This window comes from Megalobrama amblycephala, linkage group LG1, assembly GCF_018812025.1.
Source record: "Megalobrama amblycephala isolate DHTTF-2021 linkage group LG1, ASM1881202v1, whole genome shotgun sequence".
Lineage (NCBI taxonomy): Eukaryota > Metazoa > Chordata > Actinopteri > Cypriniformes > Xenocyprididae > Megalobrama > Megalobrama amblycephala.
The window spans coordinates 58,450,854-58,477,134 of NC_063044.1; the positions used below are offsets into that span (position 1 = coordinate 58,450,854).

Here is a 26,281-nt window from a genome sequence, read left to right on the forward strand (position 1 = left end):
AAAGTTAAAACATTCACTTGTTCAAGCAACTGCGCCCAAAGGCTTCATTCTTATTGATCTTTAAATTTTTACTTGATTCTTTCCACCATTTTAAAATGCCACACACGCACACACACACACACACACACACACAAAAAAAACCTGACTAGCATTTACACTCCCCTTTGATTTAAATACAAAACCAGAGCATTAAATGTCAATACTAAACTTCCAAACAAATATTCAAAAGGAAACAAGCGGACACTAACTCCAACACAAAAATTGTAAAGAAATTCAAAAACACTTCAAGAAGCAACAATGCATGTGGAAAGATGTATTTACAATGAAACCACTGTATGTCAGAATTCACCATAACCATGTGCTGGGAATTAATTATTCTGCAGGTATAACCTGATGGCATCCATGCCCATTCTGATGTTCAGTAAGTTCCATGTGCATTTACACTAAGTTGGTAACATAAAACGGTTTAGCCTATGGCCTTTTGCGCCCCAATAAAATTATGAAGGATCTAAATAAGAATTATAATATCAATATTCATTAACACACAACAGCGTACTGTAAATGCGATCAGTAAAGTGGGCATTTGTAAAACCTTGCAGCCACTTACACAAACCCACCCCAGCCCTATCAGATCATAACACACAAAAAGCACAAAACGTTTAACTCTCCAAACATAACATTTGCGTGAATTAAATAAGGAGCACAGGTTTAAATACTCAGATATCCAACCACCTCTGACGGGTGACTAACAAATGAGCAATTCATTCAGAAATGAAGGGAAACATTACCAAATCAAAATGTGCCTGCGCCAAAAGGGGTGTTGTGATTGGTGGATTAATCTGTAGATGAGCACTGAGCAGACACTGAACATTGGAAGGGTTTGCGACAATACAGTGAGAGTAAGCTGCTAGTGCTGGATGGGACGTGAGGCATAACAGGGAGAGCGATTCAAATTCTCAGCAAAGTTACAATATCACACAAGATCACTCTCACTCATGCTTCCCCCTTCTTTATGTAATTCGATACACACCACCATCTTAAAACACACACGTTTTGCTTGTCCGCTGTTTTGGACTCTCTTTACCTCTGCCTTCACCCCCCTCCCTCCCCCCTCCCAACCCTTTATCGTCGTGTTCCTCCTTCACTGCACGGCTTGTTCGTTGGCGGTGCTGCCCGAGTCTTGAGGCTTCATAACATCAGGAAGCTCAGGAGGGCTGGAGAAGGCCTCTATTCTCAGAGGCTCAAAAGCATCATCTGTGAAAAAAAAACAGACACGGTAAGGTAATCCAGATCACCAAAAATACCACAGGCAAGTGTTGGAAATGGGAACTCACCACTGATGCGAAAAGCCAGTCCTACTGTGGCAGGAGCCTGAGGCCTGGCTGTCTGGTTTGTGAAGCCACAGTCTCCGAGAGTCTTACTATCTTCTAGCAGCATGTCCTCCTGGGGGACATGAAGTGCACTTTAGTAAACAATCTCTCCAACTCAAACTCTAGTCTATTCCTGATTTGTGAGGTCATTATAAATGGGTCATTCCTGATATGCAGCACACCTTTACTGTCTTAATACGCTGGATGAAGTATTAAACGCACAATTTTTAATGATAGAAATACTATTAATTTGTTGCATTTATGTACAGATGTTATTTTTTTCCCATGTTCCCAGATAGGTCTTCTTTTTTCCCTTTCTATAATGTTTAATGAACAATGTGTTCAAAATAAAACCTGTTTTCTTGGAAATGCTGTTCAGATTAAACAATTTAAAAAGGTACACTGTGTAACTTTTTTTTGTTCAAAATTTATATAAGCGAGTACCATCTTTCATAACCCCTAACCTCCTCTTCCCTGATGACAAACGCACTTACGGCTTTTTTTGTTGGAAACTTGTCAATGCAAATACATAACCAAGAATTAAGATGTTTATATACCTATTTTTCAATGAGCAAATGATAACTGGGGTACACAAGGTGACGCATACATATACGCAACAAATGACCCTTTTGTTTATGAATCTTTATTGTCGAATCAGTGGTTCGGAGCGTGTATCAAACTGCCAAAGGCACATGAAGTTTCAAAACACTTATGACGTAATGAAGCCTTGTTTACTGAAATCACGTGACTTTCACGCTCCGAACCACTGATTCAAAACAAAAGATTCATAAGGTTTCGAAACATCATGAAGCAGTGTTTTGAAATCACCCATCATTAGATATTGTTGAATAAAGTCGTTTTGTTTTTTTGGCACACAAAAAGTATTCTCGTCACTTAATAACATTAAGGTTGAACCACTGTAGTCACATGAACTGTTTTAAATATGTCTTTAGTAGCTTTCTGTGCATTGAAAAGGAGTATTATTGCTGGCAATGCAGGCCTCACTGAGACATCAGATTTCATCAAAAATATCTTAATTTGTGTTCTGAAGATGAATGAAGGTCTTACGGGTGTAGAACGACATGAGAGTGAGTAATTAATGACTGAATTTTCATTTTCGGGTGAACTAACCCTTACTAACCCCCCGGAGCCGTGTGGAGTACATGTTTATGATGTATGGATGTGGATGGAGACACTGTTCACTGCCATTATAAAGCTCAGATGTGTCAGGATATTTATTAAAATATCTTTGATTGTGTTCATCAGAAAAAGAAAGTCATATACACCTAGGATGGCTTAAGGGTGAGTAAAGCCTGAGCTAATTTTCATTTGAAAGTGAAATCCTTTTAAACATTTTACCATGCTCATTACTCAATTAATTATACTTCATGTTAGTTTTCAAGAATAATGTCATTTTCTCCCTGTGATGGTGTGCTTGATTAATTCATTACACAAAAGTTATTAGTACATCGCAAAGAGAAACATGGACTGCAAATATATTACCAAACAAAAACACATTCTTTTCATGAGAGTTGTCAGGAGTCGCTCTCTCGCTGATATCCCTGATGATTTTGGAGTTAATTAAGTAAAATACAAATTAATCACTGTGCAAAAAAAACAGAAAGCACAAGATTGTGTGTCAGGATGTTATGTTGTAGTGCTAAATATAGCGTTAGAGTTGTGTGTATTATGACCCGCCGGGATGCGATATGAGATCCACCAATCAGAGAAACCCAATCTCAATCGATTTTTGGATTGGATAAAATGAATGGAGAGTATCTTGTGTTCTTCAGTGGGTGCTCAGCCATTTCATTGGGGATCGGCGCCTATGTCCTTAATCACTATGGTATGCCTATAATAGGCGTTTATATTTGGACTATTTTAGACCCGGCGGGACGACAACCACTGTGGATTAACCCAGTACCCGCATGACTTATACATAAACAAAACTGCATGTGTCTTGCAAAAGAGCATTGTAGCCAGAGTTACTCCTCTCTGTTCATTAACCACTACAGCGCCATAAGTTTCACAGTGTACCTTTAAGTTTTTCACTTTTCATTCTGTTAATCTTGAAAAAAAAAAACAGCCAATTACAATAAAACCCTTAGTTTTAATTTCTGAGTTTTTTTAAGCTCATGCTGTTTTAGCCATAATTAGCGATGGATTTTATTAATTCTGTGATAGTTTGTGGTATTAGTTGGTTACACTACCATTCAAAATTAAGTTTATCAATGTTTTTGGAACAAAAATGTTACTTGATCGAAAACAGCAACGTGAAATGTTACAACTTAAAATAACCGTTTTCTACATTTTAATATATATATTAAAATGCAATTTATTCCTGTGACTACAGCTGAATTTTTTAGCATCATTTCTCCAGTCTTCAGTGTCACATGATCCTTCAGAAATCAATCTGATATGATGATTTGATGATCAAGAAACATTTATTATCATTATTATTATTATTAATATTGAAAACAATTGTGCTGCTTAATATTTTTGTGGAAAACATGGTACATTTTTCAGGATTCTCTGATGAAAAGAAAGATCAAAAGAACAGAATGTATTTGAAATGTAAATCTTTTCTAACATTAAATGTCTCTACTGTCCCTTTTGATCAATTTAATGTATCCTTGCTGAATAAAAGCTAATTTAAATACTAATAAAAAAAACTGACCAACCTTACTAAAAATTAAAAACAAAATTACATAATTTGCCATACTTTTATTTCTTCATAACAGGAATGAGCCAACTAAATACAACCTTCAGGCTATACTAAGTGAGCTGTAACATTATTGAGTTATACATCAATGAAAATAATAATAAAAACTTTCTTTGCTGACCTTATAAAGCCTCTGATCCTCTGGTGCTCGCTTTAGGATGCCCTCCACAATCCGCTTCAGCTCGTAGACTGTGGTAGACTCCTTAGCATCTGTGAAGATGGTTGTCTTGTGACGTCTGATCATCAAAAAGACATCCTGAAGAGAAAACAAGCACGCAACATTCATTCCCATCTCATTTTCAACTGGAGATGTGATCTATACTGAGCTCAACGGTCCACAGTATCACGCCTCAAACCTTGCAGAACATTGTGTCCTTCACAAAACAAAGGGAAATGTCAATTATCTACCCTGAACACGGGTAAATACTAATAACAAACAACTAACTTCAATATCCTAAAGATGTGTTTGTTTGCAATGTACAGCTGAAACAACCACTGGCTTTCAAATTAAATAATGAAAAGAAAAGCAGATGGCGAACAGCTGAAACATCAACTACACAACTGCAAAGCTCTCAACATATAAAACGCCGACAGCTGCAGTTGTGTCAAGTTGATGTTGTTCTCCTAGCTACTGGAAACGCATAGGAAATGTAGCGCGCTGCTGTGCGGTTTGTTTACTGCAAACAGCGTTATGGAGAGCTGAATTCTCGGTTACACTAACGGTAAAGCGGCTAAACAAAGTATATTCAGCTGACGTCAGGTTATCTAGCGCAAGTTATCTTTTAAAAATGGACGTGCAAACTGGCAGGCTAGAAACCGATCTGCGCTCGGAAGTCCTCTTGCTGTTCTTCTACTTTAGTATGATTAAATCACTAGATGGCCATCTGAAAGGCACAGCCCGGGGTAATCAATGACAGGACCAGCCCGTTCCTACATTACGGAGCTGTCATGAAATCAACACCGCGATTAACAGCCCCGCTTCGGCTACAGGGACTGCGCAGCTCTCGCACAAATAAACAACACAAACCCGATTGTCCATCGACTCTTCATATGGCTGACCGTGTCCGCCGTCGAGCGCGATTCGGTTTCAAACAAACAAGTTACACGATAAATTGGGCGGATTTAGCTGGGAATGTTAGCCGGGCTGCTAAAAATATTGCGAAACAAAGAGGTCTGTGAAAAGGCTACGCTTACACACGCTAGCCACTTCATCCAGCAGCTAGTTTGGTTAAAAACATTCACAGTTACGTTTTCAGACCACAAAACGAATAAATACATTTGATCTAGGTTTCATTTGCTTGCTCACTCACCATTTCTCTACGACTGTTTCGCTGACTTCTTCCAGTATCCCACGCTGCACTGCGGAAATCAAAGCGCTCGAGCCAGTCCTCCACGATCCCAGATGTCTTTGCGCGAGCAGCGTGAACTCTTTTCTGTGCGGGAGCATAGACAGTAAAAGTGCGGGAGACGGTCGCGCCCTAGTGGCCTCACATTATTCATTACTCTTTTTTTTTTAAACGAACACTTGTTGCTTAGGCACAAACCATTTTAGTGTACAGTTTTTGGCTATTCCAGTGAGAAGAACAAATATTAATGCATCTAGTAGTATTTGTGCTTGAGAATGAAATGTAGAATGTAGCAGTGACATTGTTTTTACTGGAATTACCAAATTTGTTTTTTAGTATAGGACATCAACATACTTTTGGCTATTTAGTGTACATTCTAGAAAGTATTTGGCTTGGAAATACAAACGGACATGAAATACACAAAAGAAGTATAAACAGTTTATTCGGAATAAGACTTTGTTGGAATAAACTTTGAGTCAACGGGATAAAAAGGTTTGTTTATTAAAAAAAAGATGTGTCATGCACACTTCATTTCAGGCCCCCACAATATCCTTTAGGATTGCCTGCAACTCACAGGAATATTTGTGGTATCATCAGTTTGTAATGGCATTAATATTACGTTTGATAGTTGATTTACTAACACTACAAATGACCAAATGAAGCTGTCTTTTCCCAGCAGTTTATTTTACAGTTAATACTATTCACTTAAATACCTTTAATGGTATTTATTCACAATGCTGCGTAACATTTCAATATGAAAAAAAATCACAAATAAATAACGCCTCAGTCTGGGTCTGAATGGACTTTAACAGGTCATTATTTTCCATCCCTTCATCCATGTGTTCTTCACTTCTTCCTCACTGGACCTTCAGTCTGAAGTCACACACCTGTTACAATATTCAGGCACACTAGCAACACAGGAAACAAAGTAAAACTGCTGAATATGCCGTAGTAGTGCATTTTCTGATTTATAAAATGTAACGACAAGATATAAAATCAGAAAACAAAGTACTATTGTTAATTCACACTTACTAATTTTTTGCCTTATGAAACGACAATGCAGTCCGCTGATTCTCCTGTGTTAGCAAAAGTTAAATGATAATGAGCACAGATGCGAAGGAAAGGTAAACTGATGATGAAAGGTGATCATACTCACGGAATATTTGTTTTAGTGCCTCGATTTCTTTTAAAGGGTTTGGTTTCTGTATTCTGAAGGTGTACTTTGCAAGGTCATCCTCACTGAGCTTGAGTGAAAAACAGTACAAAATTAAAAAATTAATAACATACTTTATGCATACAGTACCATTCGAAAGTTTGAAGTCAGGAGGATTTTAGAAAGAAATGAATACTTTTATACAGCAAGGATGCATTAAATTAATCAAACGTGCCAGTAGAGACATTTATAATGTTAGAAAAGATTCTACTTCAAATAATTGGTGTTCTTTTGAGCTTAATGAAAAAAAGGTGTCTACAAAAATATTATTATTAATGTTGAAAACTATTGAGCTGCTTAATAAAAAATGTTTCGTGAGCATCAAATCATCATATTAGAATGATTTCTGAAGGATCATGTGACACTGAAGACTGGAGTAATGATGCTGAAAATTCAGCTTTGACATCACAAAAATAAAGTACATTTTAAAATACATAAAGAGAAAAGTACTGTATTTGAGCATAAGAGACTTCTTTCAAAAATCTTTCCAACCCCAAAGTTTTGAGCGGTGTATATAAATTATGTTGTGCATACATGTGTAGAATCACAAAACTAAACTTCACTAACCACCGCATTTGTCCATGTCTAGACAAAATGACAACAATTCTGCTCTTGATTCTGGATATAATCATAACCAATAATCAATTGGATTTGGGCTGCCAGTGTGAACAAAGCTGTTGCAATGTCACAGTAACATTTGAGTAAACTCAATACATACTGGCTGATCTCTAGGTGATGTATAAGGTCTAGTTCCCGCACTGCGATGAAGGGACAGAGGTCTGTGTTTGGTTTCTGGGTGCACACTGCAGTTGAAGCGCAGCACGCTGACAGGCAAATGAACATGCCAACTGTCTGGATGCTTCTTGACCAGATTTTCTACCATACTGCAGAGAAACAGTACCACAAATATTTCAAAATAACCACAGGCTCTGTAACATAATGATTTCAGTCCAAACGATTTCAAACTCACTTGACAATATGGTACTGTGTGTGAGGCTCAAGCTGTGAAGCCTGGTGATGCCGAGAGACAAGGGAAAGATCCTTTATCATCAGAATATTATTGAGTGCTCTGTTAACCTTGACAAAAATAAGCAAAATGGGAGAATATCACAAACTATACTGCACTGAGACATTTTAGAAACTAGCACATGTCAATGGCAACACTTCACAATTATAAATGAATAGCCAATCATAATGTAAGACTTACCGTTCTGACCTGAATCCCTCTGGCCCCCCAAGGTGTGAGAAATCCCAGAGGAAAACCATATCGGGAAATGGCATCACACATAAGCAGGGCAATGGAGTCAGAATTAGGCTTTTCCGATGGAAAGATTTCAATCCACTTTGTGTAATAGTCACAGATGACCACAATGTGGCTATAGGGGCCTTTGCTTTCTTGAAATGGCCCTGTTACATCTATACTCAGCCACTGCCATCTCTCTGTCACCTGAAAAGAGAAGACATTAAGGTAATACAAGAACAGAGGCTAAAGGTAAAAACTATTTTAAGCCACATTTCAAATGACTTAAGGCCATGACGCACCAAGTCGACGTCAAAGAACCAGCGGTGACAAAAACCGCCTGTGTTGTCACCTCGCATCAGCTTCGTCTGGGACAAAAAGCTGCGCTTAAATACACACCAAAAGGACTACAGGCGACGGTCAAATAGCATGTGCGTTCTGCATATAAGGAAATAACTGCCTATATCAGCAGGTATCAATAGTCTATATTCGTCATTCAAAAAGTTAAACCGAAACTAGGACTGCAGATATACAAACCGTAAACAAAGCAGCGCTTGCTTACCATTTTTACCATCAATCATGCCGATTTCTTGCGGATTACTTTATGATCACACCGTGTTCGTTTGTTGGCCAGAGGAGAACTGGCCTCCCAACTGAGCCTGGTTTCTCCCAAGGTTTTTTTTTTTCTCCATTCTTTCACCTGATGGAGTTCCTTGCCACTGTCGCCTCTGTCTTGCTTAGTTGGGGACACTTAATATTCAACTATTTTATTGATTCAACTGCATTGACACGATTGGATGAGAACTGAACTGAGCTGGACGATGACGTCACTGTTTTCTGCAGAGCTGATTTATAGATGAAATGAATAAATTTAATAATTGATGATCTTTTCAACAGAACTGAGTCAACACTGAACTGACTTCAGCTGAACAATATGAAACTGTTTTCTTTTAGAGCTGCTTTACAGCCGAAATGAACTGTTTCCATCATTGAATCATTCTCCTGTTATCACTGTAAAGCTGCTTTGAAACAATCTGTATTGTATAAAGAGCTATACAAATAAAGGTGACTTGACTTTCTTCATTCCAGGCGGCTCATGTTATTATGAAAATATTTATGTATTGGAATGCTCAGGTAAGATGATGTAAAATTAGAGCACCCTTCTGTCTGTGCTGTCTTGACCCGCTTTCAACTCTTTCACTTTTAATCTCATCCTCTTTCACTAAACTGAACAGCAATCAGAGTGATCTCTCTCACAGATGGCCTCGATGCAGATTCAACATGCTGAATTAGGCGTACTGCCACCGACGTGTGGGACACACTGCAAAAACTAGCCCTACAGACGCTCACCGTCAGCCCAACATGCGACCATCGACTTAGTGTCACGGCCTTCACAGAAAAGCAGCTTTCATAACTATTATGGCAACAAATTCAAGTCTTCACACATAAATAAATAAATACCACTGTAACAGAGGACTTGTTGTATACAAATCTGTAAAAGGCATACCCTGATAAACTGTGTGTTTGGATTTTCAGGTGTATCAAGAGGTGCATCGTCATAGGCGACATCATTTCCAGGATCCTGTGTATATATATATATATATATATATAAAAAAAAAAAAAAAAAGCTAAATTACCATTCAGGAGATTTCCAGATCAGTCAGTCTTAAGATTTTACATTTACAACCTGAAGGACTGTAAAAGTCAACATACACTAGTGTCATCATCCTCCTCATCCTCCTCCTCATCATCATCATCGTCACCCTCCGACAGCTTCATCCAGTGAAAGCTCTGTGAAAACACATTGTGTGGTATAAAATGTACAAGTGTATAAAATGTTCAACAATCAGCAGCCTAAAAACAAACAAGCAAAATAAATGAACAATTATGAACCTGTGGTTTGCAGTAGTCATCGTGGAAGCTGCCAGCATGAAAGGGGCCTTGGCTGGAGCCATCCGAATCCACAGACACACGAACAAACTTTCCCTGAGGCCTACCAAACCATGACCGAGAGATGTTAAGTAGTACAACAATTAGAGAGAATGATTTATTTGACAATAAATACATAACAAATACACTACCGTGGCGTTACTGGCGCTGACGCTGGGGTTGGTTTTGGTTTGATAGGCACTTCAACTGGCTTACGATTCTGGTTTTAAAAAGGATAAAATACATTTTAAATAAAAAGGTTTTAATAAAAGATAAAAAGAATGCCTAAAAGAGCTTTAAAACAGTAATTCTCAACTGGTTTTGATTTGAGGAGCCAGATTTTACACTACAAGTGTAAACATCAAGTGGTGTCCCAATAGAGCAGAGTGTCCCAAACCTCTCTGTCAGCCAAACCCCTACTTGGGTAAAGTTGGTTTTATATTCACACATTCGGACTTCTGATAAATTAAGACTTTCCAATAAATGTGCAATAAATTAATGTTTGTGAATTTTAAGCAGCGACATGATATTGACAACCAACGATTGTCAACTTCCAACATTTTTCACAGTCGATCAAAATAGGCAAGTATTGTTTTAATGGCATATTTACTTGTGAATGTCCACTGAATGTCCAATGTAGTGTGATTAACAAGGCTATTGAATACGGATGTCCGAATGTGCGAATATAAAACCAACTTTACCCAAGTCAAACACCTCTGACCTAAAAATTCTCTTTAAATACTCCTGAAGATGGGTTCATTTTTCAATAATTTAACAACATATTAGATTTTGATTAATGGTCTCCTTACATTGTGAGTATTTCGTTTTAATTGTAAGTGTTTTATTTGGATTGTTTAAAATTATTAATTGTTATTTTACATTTTTATGTTTTCATTAATTATTAGCTTTTCATCAACTCACAAACCCTAGTTTGGGAAACCCCTCAATAGAGTATGAAAAAGATTGTGTCATAAGAAGTGTATATAATCAAACACTGAAGTTTATTACTATTGTCCTGAACTGCATAAGCACAAATATGTGCAAAATTATTAACATGACAGAGGCTGAAAAAGAAAACCAATAACTTTGATTTATTTAAAAATGCCTAAAGAACTACCGTTTCTAGAAATGTATCAACGTAAATTTTTACTTGATATGCAGAGTGATTCCTCTAACCTCCAATACATACCAGAGATCGTCTCTTGACAGCTGGCACCTGGGTGTAGTAGACATAAAAAAAGTAAACAAGACACCAAAATTATAGAGTTTATGAAAGGAAAGTATGCAGTATGAGGCAGCAAACACATGAAATACACGCATACGCAATTTAAAGACATGCAGAGAAATTTTTTTTTGACTTGCCTTCCACTGAAGATGTTTAGGGAAATTAAAGATAGTCGGGACAGCATTTTTTCGCAGTCGTTTGTGGCTGCCCACTTGTTCAAAGCAGTCCTTCTCAAAATGATCCGAGCACAGGACTGAGTTTCCAGTCGGCCACCAGTTCTGCCATCTCATCCGACGGAGCCACTCTCTCACCCTCAAGCCATCAGCTAATGGGAATCTGCATGTATTACACATGAATGAACAAACACACACACACACACACATATACATAAACCATAGGCGTGCAAATGCAAAACAAATGTTGGACAAATATGCGTGCATATTTAAATATGAGACACTGGTTTTTCTGTAAGGTTGTTTGAAACTTTACTCATATTAGATATATACAACTTACTTGTGAAAAGAAAACTCGCCCCTGTTGTATGCCTCTTTATACTCTCTATCTGAACGCTTCTTACACTTGTACGCTGAACACACTGGCATTTTCTTTCTTACAGACAAAATGTATTCAACTTCTATGCTAGTTTTACATTACAGACATCAGCGAGTGTATTTACTGTTTCAGAAAACTCTTCTTCTAGTGGGATTTTAATACAGATTGAACACCGAGTACTGCCACCTACCGGTTTCTATTGAACATTGTCTGCTCAGCTCTTCTCTACATCTCCTCGACTCTCTTATTTTTCATCTTATTAGTATACGTTAAACCAGTGGTGCTTCAACAAAGCATCGGTGTTTGTTTCAAACGAAAATAATCTTTAATCGTTCTCGTTTACTTAAGTCTGAATATGAATATCTAAAAATGTAATATAAGGATGTTACATATTATTTAGACTACTTTTTTACTGTTGCCTTTTTGTGTATAGTTCGACAACTTGAGCCAAGATCTGCAGTTAACAAAAATTATAACTCTCCTATTAAATTTGCATCTAAAAACAAACAAACAAACAAACAAAAAACGTATTTTTAAGTCGTCAACGACCCAGACATTTGTCGCCAAGCAACCAAACCTACAAAAAGAATCAGTAAATGAATCTATTTGGTGAATGGATTCAAAAGATTCGACTCAATGGAATCAATTAACATCAGCTCCTCAAAAATGCAACACACACACAACAGTCCCGCAGATGGTTACCATTACATTCCTTTATATGTTTGTCAAAACTGTGGCATGTCTGATTAGCAGCTACACAATATTAAAACAGTTGTTATATGTGTATATTTTGTAGGGGACTTTGCATTTGAGGTTGAACTTGCAACACTTAAAACTTACGTGTGGAAAGAAAACTCGCCCCTTTTGTATGCCTCTTTATATAATCCATCGGAGCGTTTCTTGCACTTATAAGCTGAACAAACGGGCATTTTTTCACTCTTCCATTCAACTCCACCAGTTTAACGCCGCATACTAGGGCAACAGCAGAAATCGGCTGTCTGTCTGTATTTCCGGATGCTGTTGTTCACTGAGAGACGCATTACCGCCATCTACCGTACATTGGATGTTATTGCAGTCAGTTTGACAGGCTATCCTCCTGCGACCCAGAAAAAAAGGTTTTGAATTTAATATTTTGTTTCACATCATTACATGTTTAGAGCATAAGAAAAAAGTGGAAAAATAACATTTTTGAAAAATTATAATTTATTCATATGTCATCTGTAGTACCAGGACTAAGTTGTTTAGAAAATAAAATGACAATAAATGACATGTATAGGCAAAAACAATGGATGTTTTTTTGTTTTTTTTTAATCACCAATTAATTTTTAGGCTTCAGGATTTTTTTTAACCAAAATTTGTTTAAAGATGATTCTCAACTATGTTATGAAAGATATAATGGAATGAATCGATATACCATTATACTTTATGCAATATGTGGGTAAAATATGTGTGTTCTTGGAGCAACATGTGATGAAAAAAGAAGTGTAACAATGGGAGTAATAATTGGCAACATTTTCATAATAATATCTAATAATTAATAGGAATATTGATATATTTATTTCGCTATTCACTTGTTGTGTCTCCTAAAATGCCTGATAAACATGAATTTAGTCCTGGTGTCCTCTACAGTGGACATGTATGAAATCAATGTCCTGTTTCGTAACAGAAAGTCATATTTTGATTAGAAACCCCATAATATTTTCCTGAGATGCTGATTTATAACAAACAATTTAAAAAAAATAATCCAATTTAAATGATAATAACTAAATATTATCATATTTCCATAAGGATGTTACATTTGATCACTAAATTAATGTCAGTCATTTTTAAAGACCAAGGAGAGTGAGTGGTCATGGTGAAAACTCCGAACATTTGGTTTCTCTGAAAAGCCCTGAATGTGCTCTTTACAGGACTTAAAACTGTGACATGTAAGGTCTCAGAGAAATTCACTAAAATATAATGTCCACTACAGAGGACAAAAGTCTATTCCCGGGTCCTGCTATGATAAAAAGTGAGTTGTTGTGAACAAAACAACTATTTATTTATTTACTCGTAAGAAAGTCTGTTCTTGACTTGTTTTTTTAAACAGTACTTTAACTATAATGTAAACAATATTTAAACAATGTAGCCTTTTCATAAGTTCATAAATAACAAGTCTATGAAATTCATATGTACTCAGCAGTTTCACGTGTAATTCCACCCCCCCCCCCCCACACACACACACACACACACACACACACACACACACACACACACACACACACACACACACACACATACACACACACATACACACACACACACACAAACATGCATACACACATTTTAAATATATAGCCTAATCAAGGGCAACCATGAAGTACAATTATCATAACAAATCAGATACTGAGATAAACGTAAGGATATTAATGGATATTAATTATAAGAATTAATAGAAGATTTAAGGCTTTACAGTAATTTACAGTCTCTTTTTGCTTGGTTCTTATTGCTGTTAAAGTATGAACTTCTATTTTAAAATGAGTAAAAGTAGGTTTTTGTGATTTTCCATATATAATAAGTGCATTTATGATATTATAAATATTATAAATTCAACATCTTTATCATATAAAAATAAAACTTTTGCTCTGAGTTGCATGTCAAATTTTGTATTCTTTTTTTAACAAAAACAAAAAAATCACATCAAAATAATTTTTTATAAATACAATCATAAACTAAATGTTCTCTTTTCAAAAAGACATAATTCAAGCCAATGTCTTTCCAAAACCTTGCAATCATCAGCTGTTCTCCTTTCATGTCCACACTGACTCCAGTCCAGTCAGTGGCAGTAATGCGCCCAAAGGTGGCTTGCCAACCAAGAAGACGATGACAACAACGCAACCCAGTAAATGACAGGTTATATCTCTGGATACAATATTGAAAAACATATTTTACAATCAAACGTCTTTTAAGTTAATAGTAGAAAAGGCACGAATTAATACTAAATATAGCAAAACCCTTGTAATGTTACCGCCATCTTAGACGTAACGACGTTTCCAAACAATATCTCGAGGTGATATGCAACTATAAAGATGATGTTTATTAAAGAGGAGACTGAGGACACGAGTGATGCTGAAATCTGCAAAATAAAAAATGAGCAACAAGGAGGTTGGTGTATATTCTTGATTGCTTTTTAATAACTGTTGAAGTGCATCAAGGTGACAAAACTTCACTGTCTAGCTATACAAATCCCAAGAGCAAATAAATGACTTCAAAATAATCATAATGTCAGTTTTGTACTTTCTTATTTTCGTTTGTCCCATATTGTCATTTCAGACCTGATGGAAGTGAAAGAGGAAAGTCAAGATCTGAATGAAGTGGATGAGAAACATCAGCATCAGAAAGCTCCTGATGTCCTCGCCGGAGAAAAATCCTTGATTTGCTCCCAAACGGATAAAGAATTCTCACAAAGTAGCACTCAAAAAAAGCCTTTCACCTGCTCTCTGTGTGGAAAGTGTTGTGCCCATAGAGGCCACCTCAACGATCACATGTTAACTCACACCGGAGAGAAGCCATTCTCATGCCCTCAGTGTGGAAGGAGATTCTCACGCAGGAGAAACCTCAACGATCACATACTAATACACAACGAGGAGAAGCCTTTCGTCTGTCCTCAGTGCGGAAAGAGTTACAAACGTAACGAACACTTTAAGAGTCACTTGTTGAATCACAGTGGAGGCAAGCCCTTCACCTGCTCTCAGTGTGGAAAGAGCTTCAGTTATAAAAGAAGCCTTAATGACCACATAAAAATCCACACAGGAGAGAGTCTTCACACATGCCCTCGGTGCGGAAAGAGTTTCGTAAATAACGGACACCTTAAGGAACACGCAAAAATCCACACCGGAGAGAGACCTTTCGCCTGCCCTCAGTGTGGAAAGAGCTTCATGAGTAAACGAGACGTCACGTATCACATGAGAATTCACACCGAGGAGAAGCCTTTTAAATGCCATCAGTGTGGAAAGGGTTTTGCATGGGCAAGCTGTCTGAAAATTCATATGCGCCACTCTCACTCAGAAGAAAGGGAGTTTACCTGCGAGTACTGCAATAAAAGATTTGTTCTGGAGTCATACCTAAAGATGCACCTGAAAATTCATCGAAACGAGAAACCTTACGTGTGTTCTGTTTGTGGAAAAGGTTTTTTATGGAAACTGTGTTTCAAAGCGCACCAGAAAATACACGAGGGTGCGAAAACCCACGTGTGCTCAGAGTGCGGGAGAGCCTTTATTAGAGCCGACTATTTGATAAAACACCAAAAAGTGCACACGGGAGAGCGACCGTACACATGCTCGTATTGTGAAAAGAGATTCAGTAAGAAAGCAAACCTGAGAGAACACGTGCGGCTGCATACTGGAGAGAAGCCGTACACTTGCGCTCAGTGTGGAAGCAGTTTCACTTCAGCTAAAGGTCTAAGCTATCACAGAGAAAAGCAGTGTTCTCAAAGCACACCGGCTTCATGTTCTGTTGAAATCAAAACGGTGTCAGAATTGGCCAAAGATTGAGTTTTCTGCCAATAATATTTAGTGGGGAATAATCTGTCGTTCAAATGTAAATGGCAGCAGAAAGTGCATTTAGAAGTCGTTTATCAAAGATGAAGTAAAGTCATCAAATGGACAATTATTGTTATTTTATAGAATATTGCAGTATTTATATATTACAATTATTTATATATTTAAAAAAAAAAAAACAATAATAATTTGCCTTTGTAATCTTTAATCAAAATAACTTCTCGTGCAGTGACATCTCCCTACATTTTTTTCCTGTTTGAGAAGCTGTTTCACTTGGATATATGTCACAATAGGGAAGTAAAGTCTGTCACAAGTTACTTCTGTTCCATGCCGACTTTAAGGGAAAGAAATACAACCAAGGTAGTCAGAGTGGGGTCTGAAACACTGTACAATTTTTATAATGTGTCTGTATATTTAGTAATGGCCAAGCATATATAGCTGCCTGGAGGAATACATTAAAAAGACATTTATTTTATTTTTCTTAAATGAATTTTCTTTCTGGTCAAATATACACTACCGTTCAAAAGTATGGATCGGTAAGATTTGTAATGTTTTTAAAAGAAGTTTTTGCTGCATTTATTTAATTAGAAATACAGTAAAAACAGTAATATTGTGAAATATTATTACAATTTGAAGTAACTGTTTTCTATTGGAATATATTTAAAATTGTAATTTATTCTTGTGATCAAAGCTGAATTTTCAGCATCATTACTCCAGTCTTCAGTGTCACACGATCCTTCAGAAATCATTCTAATATGATGATTTGCTGCTCAAGAAACATTTATTATTATTATCAATGTTGAAAACAGTTGTGTACTTTTTTCAAGATTCCTTGATGAATAGAAAGCTCAAAAGAACAGCATTTATCTGAAATACAAAGCTTTTGTAACATTATACAATATACTGTAGTTCAAAAATTTGGGATCAGTAAGAATTTTTTTATTTATTTTTTTTTTTTTAAAGAAATTAATACTTTTATTCAGAAGGAATGCATTAATTCGATCAAAAGTGACAGTAAAGACATTTATAATGTTACAAAAGATTATATTTCAAATATAAATAAGATCAGAATTTCAAAGAATCCTAAAAAAAAAAAAAAAATTGTACACAATAAATGTTTCTTGAGCAGCAGATCAGTATATTAGAATGATTTCTGAAGGATCATGTGACACTGAAGACTGGAGTAATGATGCTGAAAATTCAGCTTTGCCATAACAGGAATAAATTACTTTGTGAAATATATTCAAATAGAAAACAGTTATTTAGGGGCCAAGCACCGAAGGTGCTTAGGCACCTATTGTTATTGTTGGCGTTCCGTACGCTTATTATTATTCTTCTTCTTCTTCCGCTCTTGAAGTCTATGGCAGCCCATAGAACCGCTTGCGGGAAAGTTGTGAAATTTGGCACACAGTTAGAGGACAGAATGACCTTTGTCCATAGCAAATTTGGAGTCTCTAACTCAATCCCTCTAGCGCCACCAGCTGTCCAAAGTTGCACTTATGTTTATGCTAATAACTTTTGAACCATAAGGGCTAGAAACAAAATTCTTTTGTCCTATGATTCCTTGGGTCAAGACGAATCGATTGCATCATATGACGTCATTTTCCGTCATGAAAATTTTTCCGCCATTTTGAATTTTCTGAAAAACCTACTTTTTCGAACTCCTCCTAGGCCGTTAGTCCGATTTTCATGAAAATTGAACCAGATCATCTTCAGACCATGCTGAAAAAAAGTTATGGAATTCAAGTCGATTGCTCAAACCGTTTTCGAAAAACACACGAACGAATTGTACGTAGCGCTTGCGAAAATAGAAGTAAGGCTGTATCTCTGCAACACTTTATCATATTCAGACCAAACTTGGTACATGTCTTCACAAGCATGACCTTAGGCACCATGCAGTGTTTCGGCTCAGCGCCACCTACTGGTGCGGAGATATGAAAAATGGATATTTTTGCTTATAACTTCTGATGGGTTTGTCCAAAAATCATAAATTTGGTCTTGTTGGATTCGGGGTATCATGCCGAGTCAAATGATATCCAATTTTCCCATATCGGACATTTTGGCCGTCGGCTATTTTGAATTTCGTGCTAAAATGCTGTATTTTACGAACGCATTAGCGTATCGTTACGAAACTCGGTATGGGTCCCCAGCACAATACCCTGAAGGAGCCTGAGAAGTTTCAGCACTGCGCCACCTTGTGGTCAAAAGTTATAACAAAATTTACAGAAATGCTAATAACTTTTGACTATATTGACCGATTGTAATGGAACTTGTCTCAGTAGATTCCTTGGTTCATGCTGAGAACATAGATATCAAATTTGCCATAGTCAACTGAACTTCCTGTCTGCCATATTGTTTTTCTTTAAAAACCTACTTTTTCGAACTCCTCCTAGACCTCTGCTCCGATTTTCACCAAAATTGAACCGTCTCATCTTCAGACCATGCCGACAAAAAGTTATGGATTTCAAGTCGATAAGTCAAACTGTTTTCGTATACCGGAGCAAAGAATTTGAGATATGCTGCAAAAATTACTCTTGAAGCTGTATCTCTACAATGCTTTAACATATTCAGACCAAACTTGGTACGTGTCATCACAAGCATGACCTGAGGCAAGATACAGTGTTTCGGCGCAGCGCCACCTACTGGAGTGGAGATATGAAAAATGGTTATTTTTGCTTATAACTTCTGATGGGTTTGACCAAAATTCACAAATTTGGTATGGGTCATCAGGACAATGCCCTGAAGGAGCCTGAGAAGTTTCGGACCAGCGCCACCTTGTGGTCAAAAGTTATAACAAAATTGACAAAAATGCTAATAACTTTTTTTTCTAATTGCTCACTGCTGCTGTTGGTCTGATGCTCCCAGCCATGTTGGCTGGCTTCTTGTGCTGTTTTTGTGCTTGGCCCCGTAATTGCTGCTTGCAGCTATATTTTAAATTGTAATAATATTTCACAATATTACTGTTTTGCTGTATTTTTAATTTAATAAATGCAGCTTTGGTAAGCAGATGATACTGTGTGTATGTGTGTGTATATATATATATATATATATATATATATATATATATATATATATATATATATATATAAGACCTAACAGTATTGAAAACAATATAAACCACTAGGAATGCATTATAGTGAGATTTCAAAGTATGTAAGAAAACAAAAAAATAAACAAACACAATTTTAATGTGACACTTTTTCTATACTTTCATTTTATTTCCCTGGCCTGGAAACTTGATTTTTATTTTTTGGTGCATCTCTTTCATGTACAAAGTATGATTTCTTTGGCATGTTACATATATGCATATTGATATTTTTTCAGTGTGTTTGTAAATGCTCAATGTTCTGTAATAAATCAGTAGAATGAAATAGCTGGTCTGGTCCATGCTAACAGAAGGTGGCGCTAATGCGCTATTTCAGTTTGCGAGCCGCTGCTAAACAAAAGAAAAGAAGAGTCTCTTGCAACTGGATGGCGGGGAGCTGAGCACCAAAATAGTATGTCTATGATGGGGGATCATATTATACCCTAATATAAAATCTAAAAGACGTATTTTACCATAATTTGTACTTTAAGCTAATTGTAGAAAGAGACTAATTAAGATAAAGCCCAGAAAAAGCCTGTACATATCTCGAATATCACAAGTGTGTGATCTGCTGCTGTAAAGATGATTTTTGTCAAAAAGGAGAACGAGGTAATGTGGGATCCAGAACTCTGCAGAATAAAAAAAGAGGAACAAGCAGGTTGGTGTCCATTCCTAGTTTTCTTTATTATATTTTTTTCAGTCAGCTCACCAGATTTAGTGTCTGTTGGTATTAGAAATAACAAAGAAATAAACATAAATGACTTCAAAATGCACCCAAAGAATCATAATCTCCCCTGAGGCTCACTTTTATTTTTTAGTTATCTCAAATGATTTTCATCACTTTAATGTTATAATTTCAGACCTGATGGAAGTGAAAGAGGAAAGTCAAGATCTGGATGAAGTGGAGGAGAAACATCAGCATCAGAAAGCAGATGATTCCATAAATGGAGAACAATCACTGAGTTGCTCTCAAAATGAAAACTGTTTCTTACAAAGCAGCACTCAAAAAGCAGAAGTTAAAGGGCCCTACACAAGTCCTCAATGTGGAAAAGCTTTCACACGTAAAAGAAACCTCTCTGAACATAAGATAGTTCACACTGGAGAGAGTCCTCGCACATGTCCTCAATGTGGAAAGACTTTCAAACGAAAAGCAAGCCTCAAGAATCACATGAGAACTCACACTGAAGAGACGCCGCACACATGGCCTCATAAAGAAAACCGTGAAAGTCAAGTAAAAATTCACACTGGAAAGGGCCTTTTCACATGCCATCATTGTGGGAAGGGTTTCACTCTCAAAGTGAAGTTGAATCAACACATGCAAATTCACACAGGAGAGAACCTTTTCACCGGCTCTCAGTGTGGAAAGAGTTTCATAAATAAAACTCAAGCTGAAACGCACTTGAGAGTTCACACACACAAAAAGACCTATACATGTCATCAGTGTGGAAAGAGTTTCAGATGGGGAAACAGTCTCAAATATCATCTGCGCTGCCATCACGGTGGAATAAAGGAATTTAACTGTGATCTCTGCGGTAAAAAGTTTGCAACAACATCATGCCTAAAGAGACACCTGAATGCTCATACCAAAAAGAAGTCTTATGACTGTTCTGCTTGTGGAAAGAGTTTTGTATGGATGGACTCTTTTAAAAGGCACCAGAAGGCACATGGGATTGTGAAAAGCCATGTGTGCTGTGAGTGTGGAAAAGCCTTTAGTCGAGTTGACTATTTGATAAAACACAAAAGAGTCCACACTGGAGAACGACCGTACAGTTGCTCATATTGTGGAAAGAGTTTCATGCAGTCAGGAAACCTGGTAACACATGAAAAACTGCACACCAGAGAGTCGCTCAGTGTTGTCACACCAGAGAAAGAGCGTTTCACCTGCCCTCAGTGTGGAAAGAGTTACACACGTAAAGGACGACTTCAGGAACATATGATCATTCACACTGAAGAAAACCCTCACGTGTGTCCTAATTGTGGAAAGACGTTCGCGCGAAACGCAAACCTCAAGAATCACATGAAAACTCACTCTGGAGAGAGGCCTTTCACCTGCCCTCAGTGCGGAAAGACATTCCAACACAAAGGAAATTTTAAGAGGCACATGTTAAGTCACAAAGAAGGGAAACTTTTCAATTGCTCTCATTGTGGAAAAAGATTCATATGTAAAGGTAACCTTGATAAACACATATTTGTGGGCAGTTGCGGCCTGATTGTTGGAGAATCTGACTTTTCGCAGTTTCTAGTCTCAGTACCGGCAGGGAATGTAGGTGATGGGAGTGAATGAACAGCTCTCTCTTTCCCTTGAGCAAGGCACCTAACCCCCAATCGCTCCCCAAGAAATAAACCATTTTTCTTCCAAACGCTCCCCAGGCGTCACAGCAAAAATGGCTGCCCACTGCTCTGGGTGTGTGTGTGCACTTTGAACGGTGAAATGCAGAGCTCACATTCTGAGTATGGGACACAGTACTTGGCTACACGTCACGTCACATTTAATTCACACTGGAGAGAAGATGTTGAATCCAACATTTATTGAATCTGTCTCTTTAAGCAAGGCCACTAATGTTTGTGTGCTGATTGTGCATTATAAAAATAAAAAAGTATTTGTCAAAATTATGTGTGATCAATTAATGCAAACAGGAAACACCAATACCAATACTTACCAACCCCCCCCCCACTATAAATAACCACTATAAAGTCAAGATACATTTTTTGTTACAGCTGTGGACTATATTGACAAGAGTGACGTAGAAGTATTTACAGTGAAGCTTACACTGGCGACGTACCTGAAAGAAAACGGATTTGACTGTAAATTATCTCATTTTCAGCAGTAAGAAATAAGTGTTTTAAAGCTTGTCGTTTTGTAGAATATCACAGTTATATGTGTTATGAGAATAGTAAGGCCTGTAGATAGGGAGTACATGTTATTTAAGGAAAATATAATTATATTTTCAGAATGATGAACATTTTTTTCAGACATTGTCTGTGGGGTAAAACGCCCCATTCACACTATCATAATTTCTGTAGTTACTCTGTTCTGCACATCAAATCCTTTGTTTTTCAATCAAATGTAATCTAATTAGGTGGTTGAATAAAAATATTTGGACTTTATATTTAAAAATTACCTCAAGTTAGCATCAGGTAACTAGTTAGCTAGCCAGTTAGCATCAGCTAACAGTATTTTTCAAATAAGATATTATAATTTAGTAAACCATAATTATTGATTATATTCTTTTTAATTTTAAGCTGCTTTGCTGTAAATTTATAAAGCAACTTGCTTTGTCAGACTGGCAGCATTTTTACCTCACCTGTGGGGGAAAACGCCCCTTTGGTACAAATTAAATTTTTGTTAAAAATCTAATAACATGAAGACATTTTTCATACTTGGTTTATAATTTATGTCATTGTCACTAAAACTAAGATAGCTATTCTGGACTTTTGTCTCACAGAAAACAAATTACAAAGTTCTTAAGGGGGGCATTTTCTCCCACTCCACCCTTTGCTCACATAAAATGGGGGATGATGAAACAGTAAAATGTGCTCAAAGTAGTGAACTTGATTGGATATTATTCTTGTGGGTTGGAATTAATTGTGACATAGTGAAATTGATGTAGAATGTGATAAGCTTGGTGATGTCTGAACTCTCTTCAGTTATTTTAAAAATAATTTGGGTCTGATGTAAACAGCTGCAGAGATAAAGCAAGGTCAATCCGTCCTCCTCTATTTTAGATTCTAGAATTTCAAGAATGTTATTTATTATTAGTGTTTTGTCAGCATTTTATTTTATTTATTTATTTAATTTTAATTGACATTTAAATGCGTTTTCAAGCTTTCAGTTTCAGATAAAAGTCTAATGTTTGGACGTTGCTATTAGCGCCCATTGTGACCAATAATCAACAACAAATGATCTGTTGGCCAATATGAGAATCAAAGTGGAAGGCGAAAAGCTGAGAGGAGTGTATATATATCACAGCGTGGTTTTCAGTTATTTTCAAGTCGTGTCATCACTGAAGAGGAGAACTGCAGTGGTGTCTTTGAAAATCATCAGATGAGTTTGATCAAAGAGCGTCCCACCTGCACACCGTGTGTGAGGTCAATGCATCAGAGCACACTGACTCTTGGCGATCAGACTAAATCCATTTATTCTACAACACACGCAGAGGTAAGAGCATATTTTCACACTTTATTGCCTTGACTGGAAATTAAGCACATTTGCAATATTTTGTGATATTTACATTGATATTTGTTCCCTTCACACTTTTCTCATATTTAATATAGACCTTATTCAGAGCAGCGCCATGACAGGTACAGGTATGAAAGCGAGGCTGTGAGAGATGATGGCATCTGCTGTAAAAACCTGTATAAAGCGGCTAGATCACTTATAATTTTTCATGTTGTCTAGAGTTTTTGGTCTACTGACATTTCTTGGAAAGATAATTTTGCAGTGTTTCGTAAGCAAAACGATACAAAAACACATTAGCCTAACAGCACAACCCACTGAAGAGATGTCTATCCCTCACAACCTGTTAAAAATCAAAGATGGCGCTGCTGTAAATAAGTGTGAAGGGAACAAATATCAATGCAAATATCACAAAATATTGTAAATGTGGTTAATTTCCAGTCAAAGTAATAAAGTGTGAAAATATTAATTTGTGTTTTGAAACATATAATGCTGTGAAATTAGCCTTAGCAAGATGAGATTTTTTCAAAAAATGAATATTTGTTTAAGCTAATTCACAGGGGAAAATAATTATTCTGGGAGGCAGGTATAATCCCGGTTTCACATTGATAGTGGACAAATTAAATAAACTGGTCAGTCTGAATTGTGTGATTTAAATTATGTTTTATTAACAAAGTCCGAGAGGAGCATGTTCAGATAATCTGCGCAATCTCACCTCTGTCCCACGACAGTTTTCCTGCATCCCTCCACCACCCTAGCTCCTTACTCTCAACTCTCCCTATCCCAGCCATGGATATAGCGGAGAGTACTCTGGGTTCGAGACAAATTCCGAGCTCGGAGCCCTCCCTTTAGACAAAATGCCAAATATGTATACTCTCTACTCTATCCGAATTATATCTAGGCCTAAGTGTGAACTTGAGGTGAAGTGAGTTTTTTTCATACAGAGCCAAACATAGCCATAGTTGGTGACGAATGACAGAAAATTGCACTCATAATGACACTATTTCAAAATTTCATATTAGAAAAGTGTATCACTAATAAAGCCATGTGAAAGTTTATTCTAAACGAATAATGATGGTGACAGTAACTAAAGTTTCAGTACTGTTTCTTAAAGAGCTTTTCTGGGAGAGGACGTGACGGTCAAGCACTGGTCTTTTTACCCCAAGATCCGTGTTATCCTTCTCAGCATAATAGAAAGCCGGACCTCAGTAACATACGTGTGACACAAGCACAGACACACTCCAGAGATGTACATGGCCCAAAGGACATCATACCAGTAAGCCTGAAGTGTTTATTCAGACAGAGTGTATTTGTCTATTTTTAATGCAGTAGGCCTAGTGAATCTTTGCAGTAGCGATACTGAACCTACAGCGAATGTAAGACGGTTTAAGAATCTGCCTAAAAACACATTGTTCAACTGCACAATGTACCTAATTATTATTAAGCTGTCGTGTCGTGTATGTGTACAGCATCATGTCCTACACAGAGTGGGGGTACAGAACAGGGCGCAGAACCGTGATGGTTTTGTGATGAAAGAGGTCACCAACCCCACTGAGGCCACAACGTGCCAGACAACGTATCGAACAGTGCACTGCTCCACTTCCAGCAGATATCAAACAAATGGATCAAGCGGACAACCTGTCTCCTGGCACAGGCATAATATCATCACAGGTAGATAGTTTAGATGTTTGTGTGTGGCAAATGACCATGCAAAGATCCATATTTCTATTCTTTGGGCAACAGGAGAGGAGAAGACCTCAGTGGGGACTGTGCGGCCAAGAAGACAGTCTGGGGAGAGCGTTCTGTGGGCAGCGCGGCGCTCGGAGACACATTGTGACTCTTTTCGTTTGTACTGAACCTCTCAGCTAGAAAGTCACAACACCAATAAATGGCCAATAAAATATTCTCAAAACTGGACATGTCATTATCAAGTCAACTTTATCTTTATAGCACTTTATACAACAGAAATTGTTTCAAAGCAGCTTCACAGTAATAAACTGGAAAGTAAATGAATGATGCAAATTTCAAATATGAGAGTGGAGAACAATTAACACGCTTAAAACAATATAAGGGTGAGTAAATTTTTTTAATGTTATATTTTACTCAATATATTCATATTTGGGTTAATTTATTATTATATACTATAGATGTTATATACAGGTGCTGGTCATATAATTAGAATATCGTGAAAAAGTTCATTTTTTTATTGTAAATTATTTTAAAAAATGAAACTTTCATTTATATTAGATTTCCTACATGTAAAGTAAAACATTTCAAAAGTTTTTTTTTTTTTTAATTTGTTGATTAGAGTGTACAGCTAATGAAAGTCCAAAATCCAGTATCTCAAAATATTAGAATATTTACATTTGAGTTTCATTAAATGACCATCCTACAGTATAAATTCTGGGTATCTCTTGTTCTTTGAAACCACACTAATGGGGAAGACTGCTGACTTGGCAATGGTCCAGGAGACAATCATTGACACCCTCCACAAAGAGAGTAAGTCACAGATGGTCATTACTGAATGTGGTGGCTGTTTACAGAGTGATGTATCAAAGCATATTGAATGCAAAGTTGACTAGAAGGAAGAAATTGGGTAGGCAAAGGTGCACAAGCAACAGGGATGACCACAAGCTTGAGAATACTGTCAAGTAAAGCCGATTCAAACACTTGGGAGAGCTTCACAATGAGTCGAATGAAGACGGAGTCAGCGCATCAAGAGTCACCACACACAGACATCTTCAGGAAAAGGACTACCAAGCCACTTCTGAAACAGAAACAACGTCAGAAGAATCTTACCTGGGCTAAGGAGAAAAAGAACTGGACAGTGAACAGTGGTCGAAAGTCCTCTTTTCAGATAAAAGTAAATTTTGCATTTCATGTT

At 37.0% G+C, this 26,281-nt stretch overlaps 4 protein-coding genes across 7 annotated transcripts; 2 read left to right on the forward strand and 2 right to left on the reverse strand.

Annotated features, from left to right (window-relative positions):
* Positions 1–298: 298 nt before the first annotated feature.
* On the reverse strand, positions 299–5,554 carry elob (elongin B). The gene is made up of 4 exons (XM_048204386.1): positions 5,403–5,554; positions 4,214–4,348; positions 1,335–1,443; positions 299–1,254 (listed from the first exon to the last, which is right to left on the reverse strand). Exons 1-4 carry the CDS (start codon positions 5,403–5,405, stop codon positions 1,142–1,144), a joined length of 360 nt encoding a protein of 119 aa, XP_048060343.1. The 5' UTR covers positions 5,406–5,554; the 3' UTR covers positions 299–1,141.
* Positions 5,555–5,920: 366 nt separating this feature from the next.
* Positions 5,921–12,630, reverse strand: zgc:153292 (uncharacterized protein LOC100003014 homolog). 3 transcript variants are annotated; one of them, XM_048204353.1, is made up of 13 exons: positions 12,438–12,630; positions 11,183–11,381; positions 11,010–11,036; positions 9,973–10,040; positions 9,785–9,884; positions 9,605–9,682; positions 9,399–9,473; positions 7,859–8,098; positions 7,622–7,728; positions 7,370–7,535; positions 6,595–6,682; positions 6,471–6,514; positions 5,921–6,346 (listed from the first exon to the last, which is right to left on the reverse strand). In XM_048204353.1, the coding sequence occupies exons 1-12, from the start codon at positions 12,524–12,526 to the stop codon at positions 6,483–6,485; spliced, it is 1,269 nt and encodes a 422-aa protein (XP_048060310.1). In that variant the 5' UTR covers positions 12,527–12,630; the 3' UTR covers positions 5,921–6,346; positions 6,471–6,482. The 3 variants fall into 3 exon arrangements, with proteins under 3 accessions (XP_048060310.1, XP_048060318.1, XP_048060300.1); XM_048204361.1 differs by lacking the exon at positions 12,438–12,630 and adding an exon at positions 11,788–12,142; XM_048204343.1 differs by lacking the exon at positions 12,438–12,630 and adding an exon at positions 11,559–11,754.
* Positions 12,631–13,915: 1,285 nt separating this feature from the next.
* si:dkey-66i24.8 (gastrula zinc finger protein XlCGF57.1) lies at positions 13,916–16,610 on the forward strand. The gene is made up of 2 exons (XM_048204433.1): positions 13,916–14,741; positions 14,910–16,610. The coding sequence occupies exons 1-2, from the start codon at positions 14,666–14,668 to the stop codon at positions 16,127–16,129; spliced, it is 1,296 nt and encodes a 431-aa protein (XP_048060390.1). The 5' UTR covers positions 13,916–14,665; the 3' UTR covers positions 16,130–16,610.
* Positions 16,611–19,144: 2,534 nt separating this feature from the next.
* On the forward strand, positions 19,145–25,314 carry LOC125276686 (gastrula zinc finger protein XlCGF57.1-like). 2 transcript variants are annotated; one of them, XM_048204458.1, is made up of 6 exons: positions 19,145–19,632; positions 19,821–19,878; positions 20,081–23,379; positions 24,512–24,673; positions 24,867–25,068; positions 25,141–25,314. In XM_048204458.1, the coding sequence occupies exons 2-3, from the start codon at positions 19,833–19,835 to the stop codon at positions 21,502–21,504; spliced, it is 1,470 nt and encodes a 489-aa protein (XP_048060415.1). In that variant the 5' UTR covers positions 19,145–19,632; positions 19,821–19,832; the 3' UTR covers positions 21,505–23,379; positions 24,512–24,673; positions 24,867–25,068; positions 25,141–25,314. The 2 variants fall into 2 exon arrangements, with proteins under 2 accessions (XP_048060415.1, XP_048060406.1); XM_048204449.1 differs by having other exon boundaries at positions 19,147–19,878.
* Positions 25,315–26,281: the final 967 nt, after the last annotated feature.

What these genes read in the sequence shown, in the direction of transcription:
- elob (XM_048204386.1), bottom strand. An exon ending in AGGATCAGAGGCTTTATAAG is followed by an intron (nt 1,444 to 4,213) that starts GTCAGCAAAGAA and finishes CATGTCCCCCAG; the next exon opens with GAGGACATGCTGCTAGAAGA. An exon ending in ACTGGCTTTTCGCATCAGTG is followed by an intron (nt 1,255 to 1,334) that starts GTGAGTTCCCAT and finishes TTTTTTTCACAG; the next exon opens with ATGATGCTTTTGAGCCTCTG.
- zgc:153292 (XM_048204353.1), bottom strand. Translation starts at nt 12,526, where the DNA reads ATGCCCGTTTGTTCAGCTTATAAGTGCAAGAAACGCTCCGATGGATTA. An exon ending in TCAGCGCCAGTAACGCCACG is followed by an intron (nt 9,885 to 9,972) that starts GTAGTGTATTTG and finishes ATGGTTTGGTAG; the next exon opens with GCCTCAGGGAAAGTTTGTTC. An exon ending in ATGACTACTGCAAACCACAG is followed by an intron (nt 9,683 to 9,784) that starts GTTCATAATTGT and finishes GTGTTTTCACAG; the next exon opens with AGCTTTCACTGGATGAAGCT.
- si:dkey-66i24.8 (XM_048204433.1), top strand. Translation starts at nt 14,666, where the DNA reads ATGATGTTTATTAAAGAGGAGACTGAGGACACGAGTGATGCTGAAATC. An exon ending in AAAAAATGAGCAACAAGGAG is followed by an intron (nt 14,742 to 14,909) that starts GTTGGTGTATAT and finishes TTGTCATTTCAG; the next exon opens with ACCTGATGGAAGTGAAAGAG.
- LOC125276686 (XM_048204449.1), top strand. Translation starts at nt 19,803, where the DNA reads ATGATTTTTGTCAAAAAGGAGAACGAGGTAATGTGGGATCCAGAACTC. An exon ending in AAAAAAAGAGGAACAAGCAG is followed by an intron (nt 19,879 to 20,080) that starts GTTGGTGTCCAT and finishes TTATAATTTCAG; the next exon opens with ACCTGATGGAAGTGAAAGAG.